A 16,825-nucleotide genomic window follows, 5' to 3' on the forward strand; every position below is an offset into this window, starting at 1 on the left:
CTTATGACAGGATCAGGAAACCCTGACCTTCCAAAGGTGTCTGTGTTTTTACGTGATCGTTTGGTGGCACTCAGCTAAACGTCCAAGCTGCACTGAGCATTAGGGCTGGAAAGGGCCCCTGTGATCACTGCTGCCATTTAACTGATAACACCACCAACGGCCAGAGAGGCTGCAAAGTTACTGGGCTGTGGTGCTGGGTCTAAAAGCACCTCCCGGTCTCCCAGCCTGATGCTCTGTCCCGTTTATCTTATATCCTTGTTTCTTTCTGCCACTTCCTTTTTAAAAATTTCATTATATGTTTAGATACACGTAAGTGCCATTCAGTTTAATAGATTCTACCAAGTGGAGTGGTATGCAATCTGAGGTATATTATCTATGTGTGACTGAGCATATGCACACACCCCAAAATGCCTACTTTTTTTTTTAATGTTTGTAGAATACCCCTCAAGCAAAAACACCTTCTTAGCTACACCTAAGAATGCATGGAAATGGTTTGAGACCCATGGACAATCATATGAGAGAAGGGTCTTTTTTTTTTTTTTTAAGATTTTATTTATTTGACAGAGAGAGCACAAGCAGAGGGAGAGAGAGGGAGAAGCAGGCCCCCTGCTGAGCAAGGAGCCCGATGTGGGACTCGACCCCACGACCTTAGGATCATGACCCGGGCCAAAGGTAGCCACTTGACCGACTGAGCCACCCAGGTGTCCCGAGAGAAGGGTCTTAAAAGATGTGTTGAACTGCTGGGGAGGCTTGCCCTACCAGCACGGTCAAGGTTGTGAACTGCAAATATCTCTGCTTTTCTTGCCTCAAGCTGGGTTCTGCCTACGCCATCTGGGTGCATCAGAAGCATGTGGTGATTTCGCAATAAATGCAGGGTAACTGTAATGTCATCGAGAAGCAGAATGACAGTGCAAGGATAAGAAATAAAATAAGATCAGGTTTTAAAATGAAATGTTTCCTTACTCTTTCGCATTGAGAAATTCAAATAAATTATCGATACCTGACATTGCTGATCGGACATGACAAATGAAATAAAGAAACGGGGTCACTTCCTAAGGAGTTTGGCACATACACGTGACGCACACATATACACAGACAGACGCCCATGGTTACTCGGAGAGCCACGCTTCTTCACTGCAAGCTCCATCCCCTGCGAGGGCAGAGGCGTGCTCTCCCTACTTTGCTCTTATTCGCCCTTCTGTCCCCACAGTGTATTGCAGCACAAGTGTCCTCGGGGTTTCCTTTTTTCCTTTTTTTTTTTAGCACCAGCCTCAGGTTGCCTACCTGATGCACCCTGGAATTTCACAAACATAGGGCCAATGCCCTAGAACACTTGGGTGCCTGTGTGTTTGGTTTCATTCAATAATATCCTAGGACTTGGGTAAACCACGGGCTGATGACCAGATTCCAAGAGGAAATGTAAAATTTGGAATTATTTTAAAAAGGGCATCATCTATTATTCCTTTCAGTTTGTCTATAAAGACACACCTATAGCTGATAAAGTTATTGACATGGCCTTGCTTTTTTTGGCCAGATGATCAATCTAATATATACCATATTTCTAATATGAAAATACCTCCATCTACTTTACTAAGTTCATATCTTATTGGACATCGAAGATTCCGAGATTATACTAAAAACCTGAATGCCTCTAAGTATCTGATGAAGATATTGGAAGTAAAATTGGATTAGGGGTGAGGCATCTAAAACTATCTGTGCAGGGGCTCAGTAGAGGTAAGGCATTGAGTTAGAATTGTTTGTTACTACACATTTGCTGCCTTATCTCCTTCAACGGCCATAGAAATGTTAACCCAGCTCCTCTTCTTCATCCTCTTTAAAACACAAGTGGAGAATGTTGACTTGAATTAACCAGGTAACTCTCTAGATCTGACATATTGTTAGGATTAGCAAACACATCCCAAGATGCCTTCTGGCTTTAAGAGTGAATGGCTGAATATATAGCCTGGATGGCGAAGTACAGAGACACACGTCAAAAAATCAAAATAATTCCTGGTACAGAAGGCCAGCTGAACTCTTTCACTAAAAACCTGCATTATAAGGAATTTAATCTTAAAACTAAATATTAATGGTGTAATTATATTTTCCTCCCAAGAAGTGAGAGGAGAAAAAGAAGGAAGGAAGGAATAGGGAAAGGAAGGGAGGAAGGAAGGAAGGAAAGAAGGGAGGGAGGGAGGGAGAGAGAGAGGGAGGGGAAAGGGAGGAAGGAAGGTTAGAAATATGTGAGTGATTAAACTCTCTTCCCTCAGAGGAAAGAGGTGTAATGATTAATAACTTAATAATGCCTGCATCGAATACGAAGTTTCTCTTTCTACCATCAAAACATGCAAAGTAGATTCTTTCATTTTCTTCACTCATCAAAAGAGATATAGTTTATTACCTTCAAAGTCCACATCTCCAACCAGTTTTGTCTTTCCCGTCACTGGGTCAGGGACATAGTTGATACCCACGTCAATTACAGCAGCACCTTCTTTAACCATATCAGATGTAATCAACTTTGGAATACCTGAAAGCAAAACAGAGTTGGAAAATACCTCAACTTCATCCTTGACCATAACAAAGGTTTATATATCTAATGTTTTGTTGTCATGGCTTTAAAAAATGTACAAAATACACTGTTTCTAGGAAGAGACCAACTGCACTTAATCATTTCCAATCAAGCAGAAGAACAAAGGCAGCACATGGTGGCTTCTGTGCATAAAATCCTACCTGGATCTACCCTTTCACCTCTGAGATTGCTACCAGATTTCTCCTGATGGGTACCCACTGGAGTAGCATCCTTTTGTGTTTCATGCACTGTAAATGGCATGGGGACATTATGGACATGAAACAGGCTCCTGTTGAGGTTTGGTGGAATGAAAACTATTTGGAAATTGGAGGTAGAGAGAAAGAAGGGTTGCGTGAGTAGAGGGAGGATGAATAAAAAGAAAAAAAAAATGAGACGATAATAATTCGAATTCTCAGGGTTGTGGTAAATGGTAAAGTACCATACACATGGTGGTATCACATCGACTCTAAACATGAAGTGTTATCTTGGGCTTTCTTTTTGTTTTTTCTTGGTTTCTTTGATTCATTATGTTTGTATATGACTTGGAAAGGTATAAGATATACTAAGCTCTATTCACTATTTCTCCACTGCAGTTAGAAAGATAACTTTACAGAGATCTTATGTCACCATTCATTTTCTACAACGATTTTCAAACTTTATTTCAAGTATGACAGTACCAGCTAACAATGGTTAATGTTCCAATTATTTTTTGTTAATTATTAAGATACCATCCCCAAACTTAGTGTCTTAAAACAACACTTCATTATTACACTTCACGGTTCTGTGGGTTGACTGAGCTCAGTGGATGGACCTTCCCTGGGTCTTTCATATAGCTGGAATCCAACAGTGGCTGAGGCTGGAGTCATCCCAAGATGTGGCTGGGCTGACTGTCCAAGATGGCAAGAGTCCAAGATGTCTCCCTTACATGGCTACAGTTGCTGCTCATGGTTGGTGGAGCTCAGCTGGGACTATCAGCTGGAGCACACAGGTGTGGCCTCTCCTGTGGCTTGGGCTTCCTGGCAGCTGGCTTCCAAGCATGAGTGTTCCAAGAAATGGGAAGAGAAGTTGCCAGTAGCTCTAGGCTGGAACCTGGAAGCTGGCACAGTATCGCTTCTGTCATATTCTACCGGCTAAGCAGTGACAGAATCCACTTGGATTTAAGAGGACAGAGAGTCCACTTTTCAGTGGGAGGAAAATTAAAGATTTTGTGGCCATCTTTACTCTCCCACCACTGTGTTTAGGAGGTGATTTACTCATTTTCACATTCTGCATCCCTTGCAAGAAAAAGACACATGTTGTGTTGTCAGAGGCTTTCTTCTACATTTAAACTATCCATTTATGCATTCCAGATGGCTTAAATGTCACCTTCTTGACATATGATTTTTAGTACAAGTAAGAATTAAAAGGCTGTAAAGAAATGGTCAGTGCTAAAATAGATGCAGCTAACTGACAGGTTCCCCAGCCACATAATAATATAACAAATGAGGCATCAATGTTTGAAATACGGTTTTTCTCTTGCTTTCTTACCTAGCCCATAGAACTTCTTCCTTTTTATCAGGTCTAGCATAGATATTGAGTATTGTTCTAAAGATAGTCATAATCCTGTTTCTTCTTGGAACCCAATTGAAAAAAAAAAACATAGCCTTTTGGTTCCCTGAGCAGCGCCATGGCAGTCAGCAAGAACAAGCACCTTATGAAAGGCAGCAAGAGGGAGCCAAGAAGAAAATGGTTGATCCGTTTTCAAGGAAAGATTGGTATGATGTGAAAGCGCCAGCTATGTTTAACACAAGAAATTTTGGAAAAACATTAGTTACAAGAACTCGAAGAACCAAAATAGGATCTGATGGCTTCAAGGGCCACGCATTTGAAGTGAGCCTTGCTGATCTGTAGAACGATGAAATTGCATTCAGAAAATTCAAGCTAATTACTGAGGATGTTCCGGGCAAAAACTGCCTGACTAATTTCCATGGCATGGATCTTACCCATGACAGAATGTGCTCCATGGTCGAAAACTGGCAGACCATGATTGAAGCTCATGTTGATGTCAAGACTACCAATGGTTATTTGCTTCATCTACTTTGTGTTGGTTTTACTAAAAAACACAACAATCAGATTCAGAAGACCTCTTATGCTCAGCACCAATAGGTACCCCAAATTCGGAAAAAGATGATGGAAACTAAGCAGTGACAGAATCCACTTGGATTTAAGAGGACAGAGAGTCCACTTTTCAGTGGGAAGAAAATCAAAGATTTTGTGGGAGGTTCTGGGAACCTATGGTTCCCAGAGAATAAGAGAGTCGTGGACCAGTACTGGTCCCCACACTGAATACCTCTGAAATAGAGGAATGACTGAATAAACTCAGGCAGCCTATCTCAGGAAAAACAAAACAAACAAGCAAACAATCAAACGAACAAAACAACTGAAAACAAGAAGTGCAGGCACTTGAAAGAAATGGCCAATAAATTGATTCCAGATAGCCTCAGAAAAGACATAGAAAAGCCTTGTCAGTCTATTTATTCACTCCAGGATGTCTTTCTTGGTTAGAAAAGTAACAATGCTGAAGAAGCCCAAGTCTGAATTGGGAAAGCTCATGGAGCTTCATGGTGAAGGTAGTCGTTCTGGAAAAGTGACTGGGATGAGACCAGTGGTAAGACTGAATGAGCTGATGGATATGAGCCACGAGTCCAAGAATCTGTTTAAAATTCAGACTTTTAATGGTGACAAATAAAAAATCTTATTTGTGGTGTTTAATTTCTAATCACTCTTTTTAAATAATCAAAGCTTGTGAATCAGATGTTCTGAACTGATGGTGATGGGAACTTTTCTGAACTGTTACATGGATTTTATCCATTGCTCTTAGTTACTAAAGAGCTCTGAAAGGGTAGTGATCTAGATGGAAGTTTTATAGATGGTTAATAAAAGGAAATCTTTTCTTAAAAAAAAAGGAAACATACATTGATTATAGCTGCAGGAAATATTTTTAAGATAAAAATGTTGATGAAATAGTTATTAAAATCCAGCTACTAGGCTTTTGAGAAAGATCCAAATTTCCCTCCCAATTATAGTTGTTCATTATGTTTTCTCAGAGAATATCAGACTGGCCATAAACAAATATACAATTTTCAAAATAGAGGGAAATGTATGCTTGATTTTAATTACAAAATGGAAAAACCTTAAATACATGTTTTTTTTCCTAAGGATGCCATCACATATGTCTATTGCAGAAAATCTAGAAAATATCTAAATTTAAGATGAAAATAAAAATCACTATAATCATGCCATTCAAAGATAGTAAGTATATTTTTATTGTTTTTCTAGGATTTTAAAATATTTATATATTAGATATAAAATATAATACCTATAACTTTGCTAATATTGTGTTTATGTATCCTACCATTTTGTCATTAAGATTAAATTGCGAGCATCTCCCCATTTTATCAATTATTTGAAATTTAAGACCCACATGAAATTATTTATTATATGGATTACCATAAGTTATACAGTCCTGAACTCTTTCTAATATTTTCCTATTATAATTAAATGCAGTGATGATCGTTTATGTTCAGAAAACTATGGATGTTTTCTTAATTGCAGCATCAAATTTGACAAAATTTTTCACTAAACCCTTATTAACATCATGGAAAAATGTGGGTTGGATAAAAGCTCCTATTGGTACAGTCATGGATAGTTAAATAATGTTTTCCAAAACTGTTGATCAATCCATCTCTAAGAAGGTCTATTGAGGTCTTCCATGAAAAGTATTTGTCGGTGCCATTTTCAAATTTTTTAATAAAGAAGTTGGAAGAACACACTGGCACTATGACGGTTATTTCATCTTTGTTCTCCTCCAGGTCTATTTTCTGCCTTTCTCTGCTCTACCCTATGCCAGGGCTAATCCTTACAGAGGTCTTGTGTTCTTCTTATATCTCTTGGAACCCTGTGACAGCCATGAGAACAAGCTCAAGCTAGCCTACTGGAGGATACAGATCCTGTGGAGGAAAGCTGAGTCATTTCAGCTGAGGCCATCCTAGACTAGACTCTAGCTAACCACCAGTTAAAGGCAGATGCTAGAGCAAGCCCAGTCAAAATCAAAAGAAACGAGCCAAAGTCACCATAACTGACCAGCTGAACACAAACTCATGAGAAACTTAAAAAAAAAAAAAAAAAAAGATGGCTGTTTAAAGTGATTGAGATGTTTTGGTTTTGGTTTTTAACACAGCAGTAGCTGCATAGCCTATATGTGTAAATGAACAAAATCAGATAGAATAGTTAATAGGTAGCCCACTTTGGAATGGTGGACTATAAGTAGCAAGAAGAATTTAAGAGGAGATAAATGTGTAATTCTGACCAGGAGTTGTACTTGATTAAAAATTCATTAAAAACTAGGGATGCCTGGGTAGCTCAGTCAGTGGGGTATCCTACTTTTGATTTTGGCTCAGGTCATGATCTCAGGGTTGTGGGATGGAGCCCAGTGTCAGGTGCTATGCTGGGCATAGAGCCTTCTTGAGATTCTCTCTCTCCCTCTCCTTCTGCCCCTCCCCACTTCCTCCTCTAAAAGATAAATAAATACATACATACATACATACATACATACATACATTTATTAGGCTACTCTAAGACAGACAGTGTCCAGATATAAGGATATAATGTTTCCCATTATATTTTCGGCAGAGTCTCTCTGGGAGCACTGGTTGTATTCTAGGGGCTGGTCTAGAGAAGAATGGTTAGAATGGATCTAGAACTCATGTCATATGGAGCAAGTACTATCAAACTAGTTGGTTTAACTCTTTACTACCAGCCTGCAACAGGGTAAACAAGCTCATGCCACACTGTAAAACAACCATCTCACTAAACACACTGTTTAATTCAGCTAGCTTTCTTTTTTCATAGCAAGGTTTTTTTCAGTGAAGGAAGCAGTATGTTGATTTATATTCTGGCTCAGCACCTTATCTCGTTGTGGACCAATGCTTCCCAGAGAATAAGAGAGTCGTGGACCAGTACTGGTCCCCACACTGAATACCTCTGAAATAGAAGAATGACTGAATAAACTCAGGCGGCCTATCTCAGGAAAAACAAAACAAACAAACAATCAAACAAACAAAACAACTGAAAACAAAAGCAAAACCCAATAATTGTGGTAGTGTCATCAATATGCTAAACTGAATAGAGTAGATTTACTCGAAATGTTTTCAGAAGGAAGAATGAAAGGAGGGAACACAGGGAATAGCCTTCAGCTCATTACAGAGAATATTTTAAGAATAAGAAAATGCTCCACAAAGAGAAACTGTATACTGCCCTATTCCTCACTAGAAATATTCACAATCGGGTAAAGAAGGATCTGGGAAGGTTATTAATGCCTCCCATTTCTATGATTTAAACACTGTCTTTTGCATAGTCAAATGTTCTTTTCTTTCTCTCTCAACTATTTCATTTCTGATCCTTGCAGACTTCTGATCCTATCATTCTACTAAAGAAAAGAAAGAACTAATACAAACTGTATTTAATGCTGAAATTACAGCAAATGGACATACAAAATCTGTCTCAAATATCTTAATACTCTAAATCATCCATCTACATTGTTGTCTTGTAGAGGCAAATGATTGGAAGTATAAAGTTGTTCATTAATTATATTTTTAAAGACACTGAAAAGATATTCCTTAGACATGATGTATTCAGTTCCCCAAGTATATAAATGGAATATATTTAAATTCTTATTATTTGATAACAGTGGAATAGAATTAAAAGCTATTTAAATATCTGGTAAATATTTAAACACCAATAGGTTTTAAATGCTTTAGGATGTGGAGTCAGAGGGTTTTTTTTTATGTTTTGTTCAAGTTGAACATGAATAGTGATTTCAAATAACTATTTCCTATGAGCTTTATTTATTTATTTTATTTACTTATTTTTTTTGCTGTGATAATTCCATGGAAACCTATCCTTAATTCTTATATAATTTGAAGGCTCAAGCATTGTATGTGAGAACCGAAACCATCCACACCCACGTAGCTTACTGTATACATTAATATGACTTTACTCTTCCACTGTCTTCATCAACATGACTATTATTCCAGGAAACTCTTGCTTAGAAAGATAGAAGTTGCGAATAATTTCACTGTCTTGGGAAGTTGTTAAAAACTCATTTTAACTAACATCTAATTGTTTGATTTTTCAGTAGATAGTATCAAATGACTTGTTTGTTTTTTAAGACTCTTGAAAATCCTTGCTTCAAAATCCTCTCCTTGCTGTACCCACCAATCCTAAACTTTTATATTAGGCTCCTTACCCAATCCTAAGCAAGCCTCCACATTAAAAGACTTGCCTTAAAACAAATTCCAACATCTAAATATCCCAACTTTGCTTCTACACCCCAAGACACTACTAAGGTAAATTGGCTCTCTGGGGGTTGGGGGGGGGAAATCCCTGATTTCTGTGGTATAAATACTCTTCTATGGCATAAATACTCCTACCATGGGACTTCAAGATAGCAAGTGACATCAACTGAACATAGAATTAGAAAGAGATGCTCAGAATCAACCTTCACAGACTTGATGATCATAGGAAGCTCCAGGACACCACTCCTCCTAAAAGACTGCCAAGACAGTGTTTTCCCATGCTTCTGTAACTATAAGCTCAGATCGTTTTATCAATGGATTGTTTGGGTATTTAAGGAGAGCCAGTATTCAACAATATTGGAGATCCATGAAGATCTCATCAATAACCACTCTTGGCCATGATTCAAGATCTCAACTCAGAAACCACGGGTACCTCTATGGTCCCTTGAGCCTCTTGCTGGGATAGGGAGTTATTATTGGTCTCTCTCACTGGAATGATGAGGTAAGTCTGGTATTGAGTCTGAACTTTGGTTTCTTTTATTAAAGCTCCCCAAACGCTGAATTTATTTTGTCTTCTATGAATAAGGAACCCTTTTTAGGAATCCTTTGATTACTCAATCAGTTAAAAATCTTTTATCCTTAGTAGAGATCAGTCTCACTACTTAAAATGAAATTTGCCTATGTCCCTGTCATTTCTGTTGTATATCTATATGGGAGAAGTTCCCAGGGAGGAGATATGAGTAACCTGGATAAACCCATTCCTCAAATTGGCCCTAAGAACTGAGAAATACAGAGAGTGTCTTCTGAACTTTGGGAAAATCCTATAGAAAATCCTATAGATATCTATAGAAATCCTATAGAAAAACTGTGCCTCAGGTCACTAAGTAAAATTTTATGAAAACTTTCTTCATAAAACAAGAGCTTTGTTTTGTCTGTGAAATCTTCCCAAACCTTTCTGTCTGGGGAGAACCACAAATTGGTCAGGTTTGCAACTAGAGACGGGCCAGCCATGAGACTGGGGGGTGTGAGGCAGAAGGTATACAAACAGCACTTTCAACTGACCAGTCCCAGACTCTCCTGGATTTGCCTCAGTCTAAAACCAACACCATTCTCCCCTCTGATACAGACTCCTGCTCTTTACATGTGTTTATACCATATCCCAGATTCTTATAACTACTTTTCTAGATGGCATCATTTCACCAAGGATAATTGAGAATTATAATAGCCATTCTGAAGAACTTTTGAGGTGAACAAAAGTGTTCATTGGAGAGGTATCTTAGAACCTAAAGGAATAAAATTCTACCCATCCAGTGGTCTGCATTTTTTAATGTTTTTGAGGAAGTATTCAAAGGTATTCATGTTCCAAAACTGTTCCCTTAAAAGATGTCTTGGCCATGGCAAACAAAAGATAAAAACCTAAAAATGGTCTCTCTTCTAGATTCCTCCAAGTCTCAGCACAACCCTAATAGCCTTCATCCAATTATTCCTCCTCCCTCAACTATTGCCGCCATTTCTTTCTTAGCTGTTCCTTTCCCTCCTGACTGGCCAAAACCCCCCAAAGTGCAGTTACCTTGCAAAGTTAAATCTCCCTCAGAACAGGGAAAACTGCTTTGGTTTTAAGATCTAGTCTTATTCTGAGCTGAAAGCCAGTGTTAAAGATTTTCCAAAACCTGGAAAGGTTTGTTTTCTAAAATAAGCTAAAGTTAGACTAAAACTAATAGAGAATTGACTGATTCTTAGAACATTTATCCTCCTACTTAAAAACCCCAACGGGTGAGGTAATATAGATGCATTCAGAATTTTAGAGACATAAAAAGAATACTCATTCCCTTTCCCTATAGCAGCAAGCTCAAGGTCTATTTTGTCTTTGTGCCTCCTGAGGCAATATATTTTGGTTTTAGATCTGTATTTTGTTTTCTTTTGTGTCCCTTTAGATCATAATAATCAATACTTATTTGCCTTCTTCTGAAAATATCAACACTATACCTATCCGGGCCCTTATGCCCAGAGTTTACGAAGGCACTTTGTACTTTTCATAAGCCCTCAACCAGGGCCTAAAGAATCCCTGGAACCTCCTCTTTCATTCAGATGAAGAGTCAGGGCAGAACATCCATTTTGGAAGATAGGAATCAGAAGCTGAATTTGAAGTTTCTAACACTTCAAAGTGCTTTTATGTTATGCTGGGCCAGCAGTGGATATATTCCTGAAGTACATACGACAGAAGAAACATTACAAGTTTAATAAACTAGCTATTAGATTTTACAAAAGTATTTGCCATTGTGAACTCCCACCTTGATATTTAATAGTTTTCAAAACTCTCATATCAGTTGTCTAAGTTCCTGATAAAACATTTCAATTCTATATTCTGGGATATTCAGTAACATTTGAAATTTAATTGCTACATAATTATGATATCATCATTAAAAAATTCTAGCTAACAAATATAATTACACACTAAAGTCCAAGGTAGGTTTATAGAGGAAGGCTTGTGTTTTTTTCCCCAAGCCAATTAATCCATCTATGAATTTATTTCTGACAGAAAAAAAGACCTATTATTAAAACACATTTTCAGAAATAATTGGGATAATTATTTTAGGGTGAACTATTCTCATCAGAAAATTTAGTAAGAGGATTTCTGATTTATTTAAGAATTCTCTGTTGTGGGTGGAAATCTCTCTGATTGATAAGTAGGCTAATAACCCATGGGTGAGCTACACTGAATCATGCTACTTCAAAAGTTATGACTTTCTTATTAGGTGACTGCAAACCTGTTATTGTGTGATTCCTTATATGACAGATATGAAATAAATCACCAGTGTTGTCTTAGTAAAATATAATGAATAAACGTAACACCTTAAACACAATGCCAATATGGGGCGCCTGGGTGGCTCACTCAGTTAAGCGTCTGACTTTGGTTCAGTCATGTTCCTAGGGTCCTGGGATCAAGTCCCGCATCGGTCTCCTTGCTCAGTGGGGCATCTGCTTGTCCCTCTGCCCCTCCCCCCACTTGTATTCTTTCTCTCTCTCTTTCTCTCTCAAATAAATAAATAAATTCTTAAAAAGAAAACAAAACAATGCCAATACCTAAAGCACACACAGAGCACAGTAAGTACAGCCTAGGTGCTAAGTTTACCCTGATATGAAGGTGTAACCATTACCCCTTGAGCAAGTATGAGGCCATATCCTTACCCCTATTAATTAGAACTCCAACTGGGTATTTTCAGATGCCTATTTGACAATCTCAGAATTGCGTTCACATGAATTAAAAAAAAAATCTTTTCCCTATGAATCCTCCTATCATGGTCATCTTTAAGTCTTTATGAAATGGCTCAGTCAAGGCATCCTGATAAAAGGAAGCACCATATTTACACATCAATTTAATTAGTAGAGTTCAAAGGGCTGTGCAAACATTATCTAATTAAACTTCACAACAATTCAGTGAAGCAAGAGAAGGTTTACCCATTATCCTCATTCACAGAAGAAAGATTTTGAGGTGCTGAGAGGCTAAATGATTTCTTAGTTTCACAATGATGAGTCAGAGGTGAGGCTGGGAACAAAACCAGAACTCTTGTTCAGATATAAAAGTGACACCGTGGAAATGCTTATTCAGGTGGATTACTCCTTCAGCTGGAAATTGTCCTACTACATAAATAACAAGAGTAATTGCAGTGGAATTTGTATGAATGTGTATGTTTTCTTCTAGATTAGAAAAACTTTCTTTAGCTTTATTTGCTTTGGAGACAGTCCTATGATGGCTAAATGTATCCCAGCTAAATAGAACCTATATTGCAGGGTCTTCCCCTAGAAGTCCCCCTGTTATTTCTAGGAATCCTCAAGAAGTATTTATAAACCAGTGAGTCAGTGGCAATGACTACAGAGCATATCTTCTTTTTCTCTGGCTTCTTTGGTTCCTATCAGGTATTTGTTTGGCTATGATGTGTATCATTAGAATATATTGTCCATAGCACGGACAATCTCTGGATGCCTCCAAAGCTTCTAATCTTTGGGGTGCCAGAACAGTGCCAGGTTCCTTACAGAGCTGAGGGCCAGCAGGGTCCTGCTCTGTGCCATACTGGATCATTTAGGAGTATGGAATCCCTTTGTTCTCAGAAATTCACAGGAACACTCTTGGGTAGTTCTATCAGTTTCTGCCTTGAATCTTTCCTCTGCAAAATCCAGTGAACTTGTGGGGGCTGGATGCATGCTTCTCTTTTCTTCCTCTCATCAACCAAACCTTGTTCCCTTCAAATAGACATTGGTGTATCTGAGGCATGAGTAGAGGTTGGAGGTCGTGGGGGTAATAGGCAAGGGTCTATATTACTAACCACCATGCCTATATACAGAGTATTAAAGTCAAATGGAATGGGTTTCAAACATTATTTCACCCTTTCTTTAAAGGAAAAATGTTTACCAAGCTCAGTATGTAACATGATCAAAGCAAGGAGAAATGTACTAGTTGCAAAGAGAAGATGGGGTTGGGGTTGGGGGGTGCTCTACAGCCAGCCAACAGCCCCTCAGGCTCCCCACAGTCAAATTTGAAAACTAGTGAGTCCAATTCCTCTGCTTTAAGGATATAGCTCCTAAAGGCCAGATAGTCTAGAAAATGCATACTAATGAGACCTGATATTCAGGAAACACAAACCATTTTTTGATAATCCCTGTAATTCCCTTTGTCTATAGTCCTAGACCTTCCCTTCTCCCGCCTCGTTGTGTGCTGGTCTCAGCCTATTGGAAACCAATATTGTGGCTGGACCGGCCCTTGTGGTTTTTATTATGACTATAAGACAGCATCCGTAATAACCACCAGGAAACTTTGAGAAAAAGAAAAGTTTATTATTTATATGACCGGGATATTACATAGCACACCACGGGGCACCCAGTGAGGTAACCAGTAGGGAGAGAGTGCACAGGCCTGGGATTCTGCTTTTATTGCGGTTCAGGGTGGGAATTTAAGGCACAGGAAGAGAAAACACAAGCAGCCCAAGTGGTCAGTTATCAAAACAACCAAGATCTCTAAAACAATGAAGTCTGGCAGGGAGGGGCAGCCTGGCTCTTTATATCTAGCAGCTGGAGAGATGTTTACTGGAGATAGACATCTTTGAAATGGATGCCTCTGTAATCAAAGCTCTTCGGCCTTATTTATTAGGCACTTGTATTACAAAAAGGAAAGCCAGCTGTCAGGGCTTATGCTACACATCTCCTTTAAGCATTCAAGCAGTGCCTGAGACCCTCGGTGCTTATTGACTCAGAGAAGTGATACAGACAAGAAAGAGAACAGAGAAGAAAGAACTTACTCTCTGACTCCTGGATTTCAAAAGACTAACACTTAGGAACGACAGAGGGACTCAAGCTAGAAAACGAAAGGGCTAAATGTAAAGTCAGGACATTGGAAGAGGTGGTGAGAGCTTCAACTTGAGAGGTTCCCAGGGAGAGGTTGCTAGTCAATGTGCCTTGGGCTGTGTCTTGGAGAGTTGGCAAAAAACCCAGTATTGGTTTGGGATGTTCAAAAACAAAGGGATCTTTTCCTCATAGTCTGGGTGGAGATTGAGAAGGTGTCATGGCCCCAAATAATTAAATGGATGTAAGGAGAGCCTAGGCAGATGCCTGAGACACTTTCTTAGAGTTTCCTGTCACAGAGTGATAAAGCCATTGGAGACAAACGGGCCAGTGCATGTGCAGACAGTTGGCCAAGGACCCGATGAGATGAAGGCTATCTCACTGGATGCCAGGTTAGGAACTTGTAACAGTGAGAACTAAATGCCCCACCATGCCTGGGTACTTACATGTACCCTCAGGGAAGATGGAAGGAGAGTCTAAATAGATGAAGGTTGAGTTTCTACTACTTTGAATTAACTTGTCAAAGATATTAATGAAAAAGTCAATAAAGATTGGTGGGGGGAAGCTAACAGATGTTTAAGGATACAATGGTCTAGACTATTGGTCACCAAACAACTGAAATGTTTTTAGAACTATAACTACCAGAATCTCAAGCATAGATAACTGACTTCAATCCTTCATGTTTACAGTATGTTGAAAGGACAATTTAACAGTGTTTTGCTTCTTAAAAGAAAAGAAAATAATAAAGCTTCCACATGAGCAAATTAGGTAAACTGCATTTCTTCTTCATCTGCCACACAAGACTAGAAATCTTGTCCAGATGTCTACTAGACAAGGACTGCTCTAGAAATCTTGTTGCTAGACAAATGTTGATAAAGAGAAGATTAAACTTGGCAGGTTGTATGCTATATCAAATTACTATTTTACTAACCTATATAGTTAGGATTATCCGTGACAAAAATACTAGCCATGGCAAATTTTAAGTGCTTGTCTAGCCTCCTCTGTTCCTTGGTCAATATCTAAGACTCCAGTTCAAATCTCAGGCTGTACAGTTAAAACCTGGGTAACCTTGGAGAAATGCCTATTTCAGTCTCAGTTTCTTTACCTATATATCTAGAATAATAACAACTTCATAAACATGGCTAGAGAAATAAATGAAATGATGTATATAAAATGCTTAGCACATTCCCCGGCATCTAAATACCCAATACCTGCTCAGGATATGCCAGAGTCATTCACATATTACCCTGGAGAAAAAAATGGGAAGAAGAGAAAGATACTGTACCTGCACACATTATGTTATAATGTATTGATAGAGCAGGCAGTGAGTTAGACAGAGGCCAGAGGCAAGGACAGTGATAAACAGGTTACACACAAGAAGCACAACATCACACCTTAGAAGCCTGGCAGCACAACACCCTGACTTTGGGGCTTCCAAGACCCCAGGGCTAACAGATCAAGAGCCACAGGGGCAGAACATGTGCTCTCCTCTTTCACCTCCAGCGCAAGGTAACCACTAGACTCATTATAAGGCATTTGCTTTGCGGTTTTAGTGTCTTCCCCCACTATGGGGGAAGGCCGCCATGATGGTTACGGTACAAACCTTGTAGGATCAAAAACTCCCCTTCCCAACCAGTGGGAGGACGCCCCCAAGTGACTGGAAGCAGCTTTCCCAAGACGCAGGACCCTGCTCACATAAAAGGACAGGACTCCTATCCTAAATGAATCATCTATTTAGACTCTCCTTCCATCTTCCCTGAGGGTGCATGTAAGTACCCAGGCATGGTGGGGCATTTAGTTCTCACTCCTATAGCTATAGGAGTCCTGTCCTTTTATGTGAGCAGGGTCCTGCATCTTGGGAAACGTGTGTAACCTGTTTATCACCGTCCTTGCCTCTGGCCCCTGTCTAACTCACTGCCTGCTCCAGAAAGCTGCTTCCAGTCACTTGAGTCCTTGGCCAACTGTCTAGGGCGTCGCCACCTCTGGGCTGCCCACTCTCCCATCTTGAGCGTGAACTATTCTTAATAGACTGCTTTGTGCTCACTACTTTCCTTTTGGCTGTCTTTATGTGAGTGCAAATCCTCATGTAAATCGTGCGGAATCCAGGAACTGAAACCTCCATTCACACAACGCAGTTCTCTCCCACTGGTTAGAGTATTTTTCAAACTGTGAGTAGTGACCCACTAATGAGTCATGAAACAATCCAGTAGCAATCAGAATTTTTTTTTTTAAAGGAATAGCACAGCAAGATGTAGCACAGCATAAATCAAAGAGCAAGATACATAGTAAAAAAAATCCTTCGCAAATATTCGTCTTACTTTATGTATGTATATGTAAGCATACATTAAGTCAAGAAATGTATCATATATTGCAGTAAAGGCCCTAATTCTTTTTTTTTTTTTTTAAAGATTTTATTTATTTATTTGTGTGAGAGAGAATGAGAGAGAGCACATGAGAGGGGGGAGGGTCAGAGGGAGAAGCAGACTCCCTGCCGAGCAGGGAGCCCGATGTGGGACTCGATCCAGGGACTCCGGGATCATGACCTGAGCCGAAGGCAGTCGCTTAACCAACTGAGCCACCCAGGCGC

General features: G+C 39.2%; 1 protein-coding gene and 1 pseudogene across 9 annotated transcripts in view; one reads left to right on the forward strand and one right to left on the reverse strand.

The window, feature by feature from the left end:
- MTHFD2L (methylenetetrahydrofolate dehydrogenase (NADP+ dependent) 2 like) overlaps nucleotides 1-16,825 on the reverse strand; it is a 128,013-nt gene that overhangs the window by 23,741 nt on the left and 87,447 nt on the right. For all 9 annotated transcript variants that reach the window (XM_006729813.3, XM_081812285.1, XM_081812288.1 and 6 more), the window contains one exon: nucleotides 2,399-2,524. In XM_006729813.3, the coding sequence (XP_006729876.2) occupies nucleotides 2,399-2,524 (126 nt within the window). Of the gene's footprint in view, nucleotides 1-2,398; nucleotides 2,525-16,825 lie in introns of those variants that run through there.
- LOC102739261 (small ribosomal subunit protein eS1-like) lies at nucleotides 4,233-5,266 on the forward strand (annotated as a pseudogene).

The sequence above is a fragment of the Leptonychotes weddellii genome, chromosome 2 (assembly GCF_054177405.1).
Source record: "Leptonychotes weddellii isolate Sample4059 chromosome 2, ASM5417740v2, whole genome shotgun sequence".
NCBI lineage: Eukaryota > Metazoa > Chordata > Mammalia > Carnivora > Phocidae > Leptonychotes > Leptonychotes weddellii.